The 14,274-nt window shown below is 45.7% G+C and overlaps 1 protein-coding gene across 1 annotated transcript in view; it reads left to right on the forward strand.

Moving 5' to 3' along the window:
* Positions 1-14,274, forward strand: part of syne3 (spectrin repeat containing, nuclear envelope family member 3) — a gene marked incomplete at its 3' end in the record, with an annotated part of 78,134 nt that overhangs the window by 4,778 nt on the left and 59,082 nt on the right. The window contains exons 2-4 of the mRNA XM_084310353.1: positions 9,194-9,351; positions 10,605-10,777; positions 12,505-12,814. Coding sequence (XP_084166479.1) covers positions 9,208-9,351; positions 10,605-10,777; positions 12,505-12,814 — 627 coding nt within the window. The 5' untranslated portion in view covers positions 9,194-9,207. The remainder of the gene's footprint in view (positions 1-9,193; positions 9,352-10,604; positions 10,778-12,504; positions 12,815-14,274) is intronic.

The following is a 14,274-nucleotide window of genomic DNA, read 5'->3' on the forward strand; positions in this document are numbered from 1 at the left end:
ACACAGTGAGAGAGATCCTACCTACCTAACCATATAAACACAGTGAGAGAGATCCTGCCTACCTAACCATATAAACACAGTGAGAGAGATCCTGCCTACCTAACCATATAAACACAGTGAGAGAGATCCTGCCTACCTAACCATATAAACACAGTGAGAGAGATCCTGCCTACCTAACCATATAAACACAGTGAGAGAGATCCTGCCTACCTAACCATGTAAACACAGAGAGATCCTATCTAACCATATGAAGTTAATAAACAGAGAGAGAGATCCTATCTAACCATATGAAGTTAATAAACAGAGAGAGAGATCCTATCTAACCATATGAAGTTAATAAACAGAGAGAGAGATCCTATCTAACCATATGAAGTTAATAAACAGAGAGAGAGATCCTATCTAACCATATGAAGTTAATAAACAGAGAGAGATCCTATCTAACCATATGAAGTTGATAAACAGAGAGAGATCCTATCTAACCATATGAAGTTGATAAACAGAGAGAGAGATCCTATCTAACCATATGAAGTTGATAAGAGATCCTATCTAACCATATGAAGTTGATAAACACAGATCCTATCTAACCACATGAAGTTAATAAACACAGATCCTATCTAACCATATGAAGTTAATAAACACAGATCATATCTAACCATATGAAGTTAATAAACACAGATCCTATCTAACCATATGAAGTTAATAAACACAGATCCTATCTAACCATATGAAGTTAATAAACACAGATCATATCTAACCATATGAAGTTAATAAACACAGATCCTATCTAACCATATGAAGTTAATAAACACAGATCCTATCTAACCATATGAAGTTAATAAACACACAGAGAGAGCTCAGGTCTACATCACTTGTATATATATATCTTTAATCACCGAAGCTACGAGTTCATTTATAATTTAATCTAAAGTGTCACTGAAAATAAAGTGAGTTAAAAAAAAATAAAAACGTGACATCGTTGTCTTGCAGCCAAAGGATTTTGGCAAGTCGTGGCGTATTTAAATAGCTCTGCTCAGTCAGCACCATATCTGAAGTGTCTTTCTATGACAGTCTACACATGTATATCGTTCATATTGTTTATGGACAATGAGATGGGAGTGGAACTTTGTACCCTTTGGGCTTCGTTCCCTCCTAGCACTTTTTTTTTTTTTTTTTTTTAATAATGTGCTAAATAAATAAATAAACCAAACTAAACGGTGGTTGAAAACACCGTCCTATAAACAGGTGCTGGTAGTTGGTGGAGATGCACGTGTAGCCGGTCTCGTCCTGCCATCTCTGCGTTGTGTTACAGTTTGACCCCTGGTAAGGGATTGCCCCGAGTGAGTCTCGAACCCCGGTCTCCCGCGCCGCGGGTGACATCGCAGACCACTATACCAAGAGGTGAATTCACCTTTTGGTAACGTGTCTGGATGCCTTTTATGGGTGGATGAGTTTACTTGCAGTACCGCTACGTGCCACAGTCACTTCACAACACTTGAAGTCCATCGTGACTGTGGATTAGGGCTGACCTTTGAATTTTTTTTGGAATTCGAAGCTTCGGGGCCGAGATTCGATTTTAATTCGAAGCTTCGAGATAAAAAAAAAAAAAACAAAAAATATTATAAATACATTTTTTTTTTTTTTTTTTTTAATGTTGTGGGACTTGTACAGCACTTTGTTCAACTTTTTCAGTGCTGTAAAGTTTAAACCTTTTAAAATCTTAGACAAACGAAACGCTTTGCTTTCATGAAATATTGTAAGCCGCCATTTGAGGCTTTATAAAAGCAGCACAATGAACACAAATCTGTCAGTGCCGAGTCCGACCTCATCTTAAATAACAAACAGCATTGCTTGTTGTAATTAACAAAGAGGCAGAGTTGATTTTGCACAAGTTTATTTTTTTAATATATTCAAATTTTATTTTCATATTCGAATCCCAAAATCGAACGAAGCTTTGAAGTATTTAAGACAGCCCTACTGTGGATATACTCGCGGTACCTCCGTTACACTCAGATGCTGCTTTTTCAGTGCTGAGGGGTGCTGTGTGGTGCTGTATGGTGGTGTGGTGCTCTATGTTTATGTTTATGTTTATTAGGATCCCCCATAGTCATCATCAACGTGTTGACTCTTCTTCCTGGGGTCCTCACAGAATGTATGGTTCTGTATGGTGGTGTGGTTCTGTATGATGGTGTGGTTCTGTATGGTGGTGTGGTTCTGTATGGTGGTGTGGTTCTGTATGGTGGTGTGGTTCTGTATGGTGGTGTTGATCACTAGAGTCCTTTCTCAGCACAATCCATGCTGATGCTTCTACCAGCTCTGGATAGTTAGCTACAAACGAGTACAACATGTACAAGCGGACTAAGGGTAACTGAAACCTACTCCACAAAGCACACAAAGCAGGTTTCCATTAGCTTCAGTTAGCTTCAGTTACCTTCAGTTAGCTTCAGTTTGCTTCAGTTCGCTTCAGTTAGCTTCAGTTAGCGTCAGCTTCAGTTACCTTCAGTTAGTTTCAGTTAGCTTCAGTTAGCTTACCTTCAGTTACCTTCAGTTAGCGTCAGCTTCAGTTACCTTCAGTTAGTTTCAGTTAGCTTCAGTTAGCTTACCTTCAGTTACCTTCAGTTAGCTTCAGTTAGCGTTAGCTTCAGTTACCTTCAGTTAGCTTCAGTTAGCTTCAGTTACCTTCAGTTAGCTTCAGTTAGCTTAGCTTCAGTTAGCTTCAGTTAGCTAACTTCAGTTACCTTCAGTTAGCTTCAGTTAGCGTTAGCTTCAGTTACCTTCAGTTAGCTTCAGTTACCTTCAGTTAGCTTCAGTTAGCTTAGCTTCAGTTAGCTTCAGTTAGCTAACTTCAGTTACCTTCAGTTAGCTTACCTTCAGTTAGCTTCAGTTAGCTTGTACAGACAGAAGCTGGACTAGGGCTGGGTGATAAAACGATAACGATAATTATCGCGATATATTTTAATAATCGATATCGATTGATAATAAAAAAGAAATCAATTTTTTTTGACCTGCAACAGGGCAGTTTTAAAACCAGAGACAGTGGACAGACTTGTCTTTCTTGCCTGCAACTTAAAGTAATGACTTTGCTTGTCCAAATGACAATACTGACCAAATTGAGATTTCTTTTTCTCTTGTCCATTTATTTTGTTTGCTTTCTAATTTAAAATACAGTTTGAAACCGTCTGTACACATAGGCGGCTGGGTGGGGCAGCAGACTAAGAGCTCGTCACCAACGCGAGAGACACTGGTATCGAATCCGGCTGTCAGCGTTGCTTCCGGCTTTGGCCGGCCGTCATACTAACTCAATTGGCAGAGTCAGTGGGAGGGAAGCCGGTGGGTGGTAATCTGGTCGTTGTAAACAGCGACTCCTACAGGTCGGTCAGGGCGCCTGCACAGCGAGGAAGGGAGATGGTGAGGGTAGTGTGAGCCTCCCACACGTTACACCTCGCCAATGAGAGTCCGCGCTGGCAGGTGAAAAGAAGTGGCTGGCTGACTCTGCATGTATCGGAGGGGACATGTGATAGTATCTATCAACTCTCCCTAGACCAACCAGTGGGGGGCACATGCGAGCAACGACCAGGAAGGGGAGGGGGGAATTGGCATGACTAAATTGGGATGGGAGAAAAACACAGAAAAACAGGAGAAGAAAAAGTGGATAAAAAAAAGAAACCGTCTGTACACAGTAGGCTATGTGTGCTAGCAGAGCTAGTCTCCAGTCGTGAGTCACGGTGCACATGTGCGGTGGTTTGTCCACCAAAAAAGCACCAAAAGATAGAAAAGAAACGAGCAGAGCCAGAACTATTCAACTCCCCTGGAGCCACAGCCAGCAGAGAAGCCGGTTTACTTTAGCTTTTAAACCAGCTGCAGCCTGAGAACTGGAGTGTGAGGGGCTGTAACACTAAAGATGGCGGCAACGACAAAGAATTGCTGCAAAATAAACATACATCTGTTGTTTAAAAAAAAATATATATATATATATTTTTTTTAATACTTATAACAATATCGATAATTAGCGATATCGAGTGATATGATATCGTTATCGATATCAATATCGTTATCGTGATATCATTTTTGGCCATATCGCCCTGCCCTAAGCTGGACCGTATTGACGTTAGTTTGTGGTTAACTAGCCGGAACTAGAATGAGGAACAGCATCCACAACACATCCATTACTGTAGGTCAGGACGACTGGACAGACATGAGATGCAGCCTAATCTACTTCTCTTTTATCATAGAAACCTAACATCCTTCTTTCTGCAGCCTAATCTACTTCTCTTTTATCATAGAAACATAACATCCTTCTTTCTGCAGCCTAATCTACTTCTCTTTTATCATAGAAACCTAACATCCTTCTTTCTGCAGCCTAATCTACTTCTCTTTTATCATAGAAACATAACATCCTTCTTTCTATGTGTGGAAAAAGGCAGAGAATCGAGTGCCCTCGCTTTGATTTCGGACATGTTTCACACGGCTCACAGATTCTCACTCCGATCCCCGATTCGAGCCCGCTGTCTGCCCGCTGTCGGTCCTATCTGATGATCTTTTGTAGTGTCGTCAAGCTGTTCAAACCACAGGTTAACCAGCAATCCTCCCACAGGCCTCTGATAACCCTAACCCCTGATGATCAGGAAGGAGACATTCACGCTGAAGACGACGTCTCAATGACTGCTTATCTTTATAAGCCACAGCCTTCCAACTCGAGATAAGGGTTTGGTGGACGAAGATAATGTACTTCTTTATGCCCCAGTACTGAGAGGAAGTAACTCTGTGAGGGTTTTATTTACATATTTAGTAAGTAAGTTAATAACTAAAGTTTAGTATAGTATAACTCACAGAGCAGAGTCACAAAGCATAAAGACCATAACGTTAGAAGTAGTAGTAGATGGAACATCAGTCAAACATAATCAACAAAGACCTTAAACAAAAAACACTCAACATTACAAAACAAAGGCCAGTTTGAATAAATTAGTCTTCAGCTGATTTTTAAAAGGCGTCAACAGCAAGGACGTAATTTTGTTTTCAATGGTGGAGGGGACGCGTGGATATTAAAGGCAACCAACTTGTGTTTGGCTTTTCTCTGATTGGCCGCGCCCCCCCGCCCCCACGCGCAGGCAAGCGCAGCCATCCCACGTCCCAAATGAAATCCAAAGAGCAAGTGCGGCAGCGCGGCAGCGCGGGCAACCAACTTGTGTAGTGTTGGGCTGCTGTTCCAACGCACTTGTGTTGGGCTGCGGTAGCAGTGGAGCGCTGCTGACTGATTATTATGTTTCGCGTTTTTAACAACCAAAGTTAGATTCACTCGTCACTGTACATGTATAAACAAAGCCCATACAGTTATGAAATAATAAACACTGACTATCTGACTCTTACTAATAAACACTGTGTTAGGACTATAAACACTGTTAGGACTATCTGACTCTTAATAATAAACACTGTTACAGACTAGTGTTAGGACTATCTCGATTCACGCGTCACTACTGTAACTAGAAACTCTGGGTGTCACTGTACATCAGTAACGTTATTTCGCGTTTTTAACGTCAGCGGGGCGATGCGGTGGTTAGTCCCCGGCTTCCGTGCACCGCCGCCGGCTCTACTCGGTCCAGCTCCAGCAGCAGCGACCGTGCTCCGTTGTAGAACGAAGCCCTTCAATGACAGAGCTCTCATATTTTGCGAATGCATAAACTATATCTTAAATTGTGGCTATGTGTCTAATATGGCTGTCGCTTATCAATGACTTCGCGACAGCCATATTAGACACATAGCCATAATTTAAGATATAGTTTATGCATTCGCAAATATGAGAGCTCTGTCATTGAAGTGGGTGGTGGCAGTGTAACAGCGTTCACCCTGATGTAAAGTAGCGATTTTTATTGTTTTGTCATGACAACCCAATTACATAATCCAACATATGTGTAAAGAAACAACATATTCCAGATAACGGTATATTTTTTAATGATTCATTACGGTATAAATTAGGTTAACTGGAGCTGTGGAGGCTGCTTGTTGAAGAGCCAGCGGGGCGACGCGGTTGTTTTTTCCCCGGCTTGCGTGCGCCGCCCGCGGCTTGACTCGGTTCAGCGTTCACCCTGATGTAAAGTAGCGATTTTTATTGTTTTGTCATGAAAACCCAATTACATAATCCAACATATGTGTAAAGAAACAACATATTCCAGTTAACGGTATATTTTTTAATGATTCATTACGGTATAAATTAGGTTAACTGGAGCTGTGGAGGCTGCTTGTTGAAGAGCCAGCGGGGCGACGCGGTTGTTTTTCCCCGGCTTCCGTGTGCCGCCCGCGGCTTGACTCGGTTCAGCTCCAGCAGCAGCAGCGGCCGTTCCTCCGTTGTAGGAAGCCCTTCAATGACAAGCGCTCTCATATTTTGCGAATGCATAAACTATATCTTAAATTATGGCTATGTGTCTAATATGGCTGTCGCTTATCAATGACTTCGCGACAGCCATATTAGACACATCGCCATAATTTAAGATATAGTTTATGCATTCGCAAATATGAGAGCTCTGTCATTGAAGTGGGTGGTGGCAGCTTACTAACAGTAGCGATTTTTATTGTTTTGTCATGACCAAACATAATCCCAACATAGATAGGAGGTGTACTGTATGTCAAATGTCGGTCATGTGGTGGAAGTGTTTAGTACAGTCACACAACAGAACACCGCTGTAGAGTACAGTCACACAACAGAACACCGCTGGTTCGACCAGCGCTTTTGCCGCGTCTCTCTTTGCGCGAGGGCGTGTGCTAGTGGATTGATTGATTGGCCGTGTGGCCAATCAGAGAAACGCTGAACGAAAAGCTGAACACAAGTTGGTTGCCTTTAATATTCACGCCCGGGGCCACATTTGGGGGCGTGGTCTGTTGCGTAGAGTTATAGGTCGCGGGGAGGGGGGGAGGGTGGTGGAAATCGTAGATTTAAAAAAAAAATCAGTTGTGGAAGTCGAGAGAGAGAGATTTATTATAATGTATAAAACAACAGCCTAGAGGCTTTTAAATACGAGGTCATAGACAGATATTTCACAGACACCAAGCAATGCTGTTGCATTTCATGGCAATCACACAGACCATCGTTCACAGTTTCACACCAAACTTTGAGGGGAGGGTGCTATTGAGCACACAGACCTGACGACATGGCTGTTGTTATGCAAAGACAGCTGTGGTCGGTACTTAGCGTGTGCACACAGAAATGCGACTCGTCCCTCGCCAGGTGCTCAGTCACCTGGCTACCTTTCTTTGCATGACAATGGCTCAGTCAGGTCGTCGGAGACCTGAGCTCAGAGATGGAACAAGCAGCCAGTTTTCCGTGTGGTCTTGGTGCCGCGTCGCGTCACGTTTATTATCGTGTAACATTGTTTTGGACGGTAAAAACGTGCAGGGGACAATAACTGCCTTCTGAAAACATGCAAGGGACGCGTCTATGCTTTTACCAACCGGTTTGTGTTTCCGGGTTCCCGTTTTGCGCTCTGATTGGCCACTGACCTACGCTAGTATGCCCCCCTCGCTATGAGCGTAGAGAGAGAAATAATTTGGACACTTTGAAATGGGTACGCCCTACTGCCTCCAGGAACAGCTGTTTCCTCGTGACTTTATGTGCGCTAAAGTTCAAGTTTAAAGTGCTTAGAAATGCCGGTAAATGCCGGTTCATTCATGCTTTGAGGCACGCTTCCTGACAGGATTTTATAATATTGTATTTTATAATATTGTAGCTTGACCATTTTAAGAAACGACGCTCTCAGCTGAGAGTCAAGAAACGACGCTCTCAGCAGTCACTACGCTCTCAGCTGAGAGTCAAGAAACGACGCTCTCAGCAGTCACTACGCTCTCAGCTGAGAGTCAAGAAACGACGCTCTCAGCAGTCACTACGCTCTCAGCTGAGAGTCAAGAAACGACGCTCTCAGCAGTCACTACGCTCTCAGCTGAGAGTCAAGAAACGACGCTCTCAGCAGTCACTACGCTCTCAGCTGAGAGTCAAGAAACGACGCTCTCAGCAGTCACTACGCTCTCAGCTGAGAGTCAAGAAATGACGCTCTCAGCAGTCACTACGCTCTCAGCTGAGAGTCAAGAAACTACACTCTCAGCAGTCACTACGCTCTCAGCTGAGAGTCAAGAAACGACGCTCTCAGCAGTCACTACGCTCTCAGCTGAGAGTCAAGAAATGACGCTCTCAGCAGTCATCTTATGCAGCATCACTTTTCACATCAAAACAAAAGTAGAACTGTAATGTGGAGTGGACTTAAACATAATTTACAATTAGCATTTTATAAAGTAGAACTGTACACAGGATGATTCAAATGAATTCATTAAATATGCTGCCCATGAAATTGGCATTCATAGTCCCATGAATACAGAGGTGCTTCACACTACTGACCGACGCAGCTGAGCTGAGAGTGTTGTTTCTTAAAATTACCTTGAAACCTTGGAACCTTGAAACCTTGAAATTTTGAAAATTTAAAATTTAAAAAGGTTGAACTCTATTTTCTTTTATTTTTGTCTTTATAATTTATAAATAGTTATTTCTGTATTATTATTGTTTTTGTTATTTTCCTGTGAAGTTCTGTGTATTGTGATTGTGGTTAATGTGTTGTGTTGTCTTGTTTCATGTAATTAATAATAAAAAAATTTGATCCAAAAAAAATTGTATATTATAAAATCCTGTCAATACAATATTATAAAATCCTGTCAGGAAGCGTGCCTCAAAGCATGAATGAACCGACATTTACCGGCATTTCTAAGCACTTTAAACTTTAACTTTAGCGCACATAAAGTCACGCGGAAACAGCTGTTCCTGGAGGCAGTACTGTGATACGCATTTCAGTGTCCTGCTACGCTCATAGCGAGGGGGGCGTACTAGCGTAGGTCAGTGGCCAATCAGAGCGCAAAACGGGAACCCGGAAACACGAACCGGTTGGTAAAAGCATAGACGCGCAGGGGACATGTCTCCCGTGTCCCCCCCCCATAATTACACCCCTGGTCAACAGAGCGTTACGTGGCGCGTTACGTGGTTCGCCACTTGGGCGCCCCTGGAAATGGGGATGTTTAAAAAAAAGAAAATTGTACACATGCAAAAAAAAAACGATAAGTGATGCCACTCGATTTCACGCAGTGGTCTCGGCCTTAAAGATATAGACCTTTGTGACGAGATGATGAAGTGACCCGTCTCCGTCTCTCCGTCTCCGTCTCCCAGGTCCGTGACTCCTCATGACCCAGCAAGAACAGCAGGAGTTCCAGGAGAGCCTGCAGGGGGCGCTATGCTGGATGCAGGCCGTCCAGGAGAGGCTGCGGGCCAATGACAACACCCAGGGCCCCCGGGACGCCCTGGAGGCCCGGCTCAGGGAGACGGAGGTGAGGCCCGGCTGTAGCCGCTTGACCCTTCACCTCTGACCTCTGACCCGCTGCTCCCAGCCATGTGCTGCTTGTTGCAGACAGACAGACAGCTTGCAGACAGACAGCTTGCAGACAGACAGACAGACAGCTTGCAGACAGACAGACAGACAGACAGCTTGCAGACAGACAGCTTGCAGACAGACAGACAGACAGACAGACAGCTTGCGGACAGACAGACAGCTTGCAGACAGACAGACAGACAGACAGCTTGCAGACAGACAGACAGACAGACAGCTTGCAGACAGACAGACAGACAGCTTGCAGACAGACAGACAGCTTGCAGACAGACAGACAGACAGACAGCTTGCAGACAGACAGACAGACAGACAGCTTGCAGACAGACAGACAGCTTGCAGACAGACAGCTTGCAGACAGACAGACAGACAGCTTGCAGACAGACAGACAGACAGACAGCTTGCAGACAGACAGACAGACAGACAGCTTGCAGACAGACAGACAGCTTGCAGGCAGACAGCTTGCAGACAGACAGACAGCTTGCAGACAGACAGACAGACAGCTTGCAGACAGACAGCTTGCAGACAGACAGCTTGCAGACAGACAGACAGACAGCTTGCAGACAGAGAGACGGACGGACGGACGGACGGACGGACAGCTTGCAGACAGACAGCTTGCAGACAGACAGCTTGCAGACAGACAGACAGACAGACAGACAGCTTGCAGACAGACAGCTTGCAGACAGACAGCTTGCAGACAGACAGATTTTTTTCTTTTTGCGATTTGATAATTGCATCATTCCAAATCGCGATTTAGATTAAAAATCGATTAATCGTGCAGCCCTAGTGTCCGATATTATCATTGGCATTAAAATGTAATATGGGAAATTATCTGTATCGGTTTTCAAATTATTATTATTATTTTTTTAACATTTATTTAACCTTTATTTACCCAGGCAAGCAAGTAAGAACAAATGATTATTTTATTTATTGTCAAAAGTATGCATAATGTTGTGTTAATTCCACGACAAGAGATATGTAATGTTAATTACATGAAATTATTCCGTTTTTTTGGGGGGGGGGGGGGGACCCCGCATATATCGGTATCGGAAATTAAGAGTGGGACAATATCGGTATATCGGATATCGGTAAAAAAGCCAATATCGAACATCCCTAATATTTAGTATTTTAAGCAACCTTTCACACCACTACGGAAAAATACCGATAACACGACGAGGTCCATATTTTTCTGCACAGAAAATCCACGCGTCGACTCACGACGGCCGCGTGAAGATGGACGTGGTGCTGGTGTCGGCCGAGGTGCTGCTGCAGAGCGGAGAGGAGGAGCTGAGGAACCAGACGCTCTCCAGACTGAAGGACCTCAAGGCCCTGTGGGAGGAGACCAGCACCTACATCATCCACTGTCACAGGTGAGTGGTTACTGAAGGACCTCAAGGCCCTGTGGGAGGAGACCAGCACCTACATCATCCACTGTCACAGGTGAGTGGTTACTGAAGGACCTCAAGGCCCTGTGGGAGGAGACCAGCACCTACATCATCCACTGTCACAGGTGAGTGGTTACTGAAGGACCTCAAGGCCCTGTGGGAGGAGACCAGCACCTACATCATCCACTGTCACAGGTGAGTGGTTACTGAAGGACCTCAAGGCCCTGTGGGAGGAGACCAGCACCTACATCATCCACTGTCATAGGTGAGTGGTTACTGAAGGACCTCAAGGCCCTGTGGGAGGAGACCAGCACCTACATCATCCACTGTCACAGGTGAGTGGTTACTGAAGGACCTCAAGGCCCTGTGGGAGGAGACCAGCACCTACATCATCCACTGTCACAGGTGAGTGGTTACTGAAGGACCTCAAGGCCCTGTGGGAGGAGACCAGCACCTACATCATCCACTGTCACAGGTGAGTGGTTACTGAAGGACCTCAAGGCCCTGTGGGAGGAGACCAGCACCTACATCATCCACTGTCACAGGTGAGTGGTTACTGAAGGACCTCAAGGCCCTGTGGGAGGAGACCAGCACCTACATCATCCACTGTCACATGTGAGTGGTTACTGAAGGACCTCAAGGCCCTGTGGGAGGAGACCAGCACCTACATCATCCACTGTCACAGGTGAGTGGTTACTGAAGGACCTCAAGGCCCTGTGGGAGGAGACCAGCACCTACATCATCCACTGTCACAGGTGAGTGGTTACTGAAGGACCTCAAGGTCCTGTGGGAGGAGACCAGCACCTACATCATCCACTGTCACAGGTGACTACCTACTGTACTACCGGCTCCTCCACCTCCAGCAGACAGTGTGGTTCCTGTAACGTGTGGTTTGTAGACTGGAGTCAGTGGAATGGTTGACGCGTTGCTAGGAGACCCGGTGGAATGTTTGACGTGTTGCTAGGAGACCCGGTGGAATGTTTGACGCGTTGCTATGGGGGCCCGGTGGAATGTATTATTATTTATTTCGTTTTTTATTCATGCATCTTTTTATTGCCTTATAAAGCATCCTTGAGTTTCTTGAAACTGCTTCTACATAAATCCAAGTTATTATTATTATTATTATTATTATTATTATTATTATTATTATGAACAGAATGAGGATGGGCGGCTACGTGGCGTAGTGGGCAAGGCACTCGCCACGAAATGCTGGAGACACTGGACTCGTCAGTTCGAGCCCAGCACTCCACATTTGCTTTCAGTTTAGCTGGTCGTTCATACTAATACACATTGGCCGTATTAGGGGGTGGGAAACTGATGGGTGGGGATCGGGCGTTGTGGACAGCGACTCCTACAGGTCGGTTGGTGCGCTTGCGCAGTAGAATCAGGAAGTGTCGGGGGCAGCGTGAGCCTCCCACGTGTTACTCCTCGCCACTGAGAGATCGAGCTGCGCAGGTGAAAAGATGCGACTGCTGTTACCTCAGGTACCGGAGGGGACTTGTGCTATGTATGACTTAGTCCACATTGCAGCCGGCTTGTGGGAGGCAAGAAACAGCGTCCGTGACAGGGGAGGGTTGAATTGGATGATACGAAATTGGGATGGGAGAAAAGTATAGAAAATGGGAGAAAAAGTGGATACAAAAAAAAATGAACAGAATGAGGATTACCGCTCTAACTGTGACTCCCCTCTCACCCCCCTCTTCCCCCGCCAGCCGCATCGAGTGGGTGTGGCTGCACTGGAGCGAGTACCTGAAGGCGGTGGAGGAGTTCCGGGCGTGGCTGGCGCGGCTGCAGGTGGCCCTGGCCCTGGACGCGGAGCTGCAGCTGGGCGTCAGGGAGAAGCTGTGGCAGGTGGACCAGCAGCGCGTGGCGGTCAGCGACGTCCACGGCCAGGCGGCGCTGCTGGAGAGGCTGCTGGACGAGGCGGCCGCGCTGCACAACCGCACCCAGGACCCCAGCGTGGAGCCGGGGGTACAGGAGGGGCTGCGGGAGGCCTACGGCGAGGTCCGGGACCGGGCGGAGGTGAGGGGCTGTTAGACAAGCAGATACAGCAATACAAATCTATAAAAAAAAATTCACAGGTCACAACATGTTTACAGGAAAGTTTTGGAGTTGTATTTGGAGTGTATTTTGTGACTGTTGGGAACTAGGCTACACTGCACCTACTTCCAGTGAATGACGCTAAGCTAGGCTAACGGTGCGGCTGTTCCCGAAGCCTACTGGCAGCAGAAAAGCATGATTTGTTTCTATACATATTTTTACTTTCAACTTACAACGAGGCATTAACCAACGAGCACCTCTCGAGCACCTCTCAGAGCACCTGGGGGAGCCTCATGCGCATGCGCGGCCGCGGTCACTCTCTGCCGCGTCTGCCGTGTCTCTCAGCGCGGATAAGGGCGTGTGCTAGGGCGGTCACGTGGCCGTGTGGCCAATCAGAGAAACGCTGAACGAAAAGCTGAACACAAGTTGGTTGCCTTTAATATTCACGCTACCGGGCAGTCTGGTAGAGAGAGAGGGAGAGGAGGAAATGGGAGACAGGGCAGGGGAAGACATTCGGCAAAGGACGCCGGGTCCGGGAGTCGAACCCGGGTCGGCCGTTTCGCGATGCAGCGCATTACGTGGTGTGCTACTAGAGCACCTGACCTGTGTATATACCCGGGAGGGTCATCAAAGAGAAGCTGCCTATTCTCAGTCCTTGCCCCACAATGGTGGAACGAACTACCCACCCCAGTTAGGACAGACAAAACCCATCCAATCTTTCGCCGTCGACTAAAGATGCACTTCTTCAACCATTATCTGAAATAATGGGGATCTTTTTTTAAAATAATCTAACCCCAACTAACCTTACTGTCATGCACTTGTCCTAATAAACTAACCTACACTGTAACACGCAACACTCTGATGAACATTGTTACTCAGCTGATAGAGTTGTGCCCTTCCTGATGACGTGTCGTACAGAACTTGTAAGTCGCTTTGGATAAAAGCGTTCAGCTAAATGACTAAATGTAAATGTTTTGTATTTCTAAGCAGATATATACTCGGAACAATTGGGCGCAGTGATTTCATCATCTCAAAAGCCCCGTTGCTCTTTGATAATAAACAGGGCTTTTGAGGTGATGAGATCACTGCGTGTCTAACTCCAGGGTAGATGGCAAATAAGCTAATTTCCCCCAAAAGTTGGCGTGTTTCTTTCTAAGATCCGAAAACATGTCCATCGTAACCGCCGTTTGTAACTGCCGTTCGTAACCGCCGTTTGTAACTGCCGTTCGTAACCGCCGTTTGTAACTGCCGTTTGTAACCGCCGTTTGTAACCGCCGTTTGTAACTGCCGTCGGATGCTAAATTAGTTTTTGGAGATTAGTTTGGACTCATGTTGTTTGTACCTGACTGCTGCCAGCTTCCACGGAGGTATAGCTGGGAGCTCTCTGGGTGTCTGCCACCTGGACTGTCTCACATCTCATGGTCCCTTGTATTTCTTTGGAT

The sequence above is a fragment of the Notolepis coatsorum genome (genome assembly GCF_963971535.1).
Source record: "Notolepis coatsorum genome assembly, chromosome: 3".
Lineage (NCBI taxonomy): Eukaryota > Metazoa > Chordata > Actinopteri > Aulopiformes > Paralepididae > Notolepis > Notolepis coatsorum.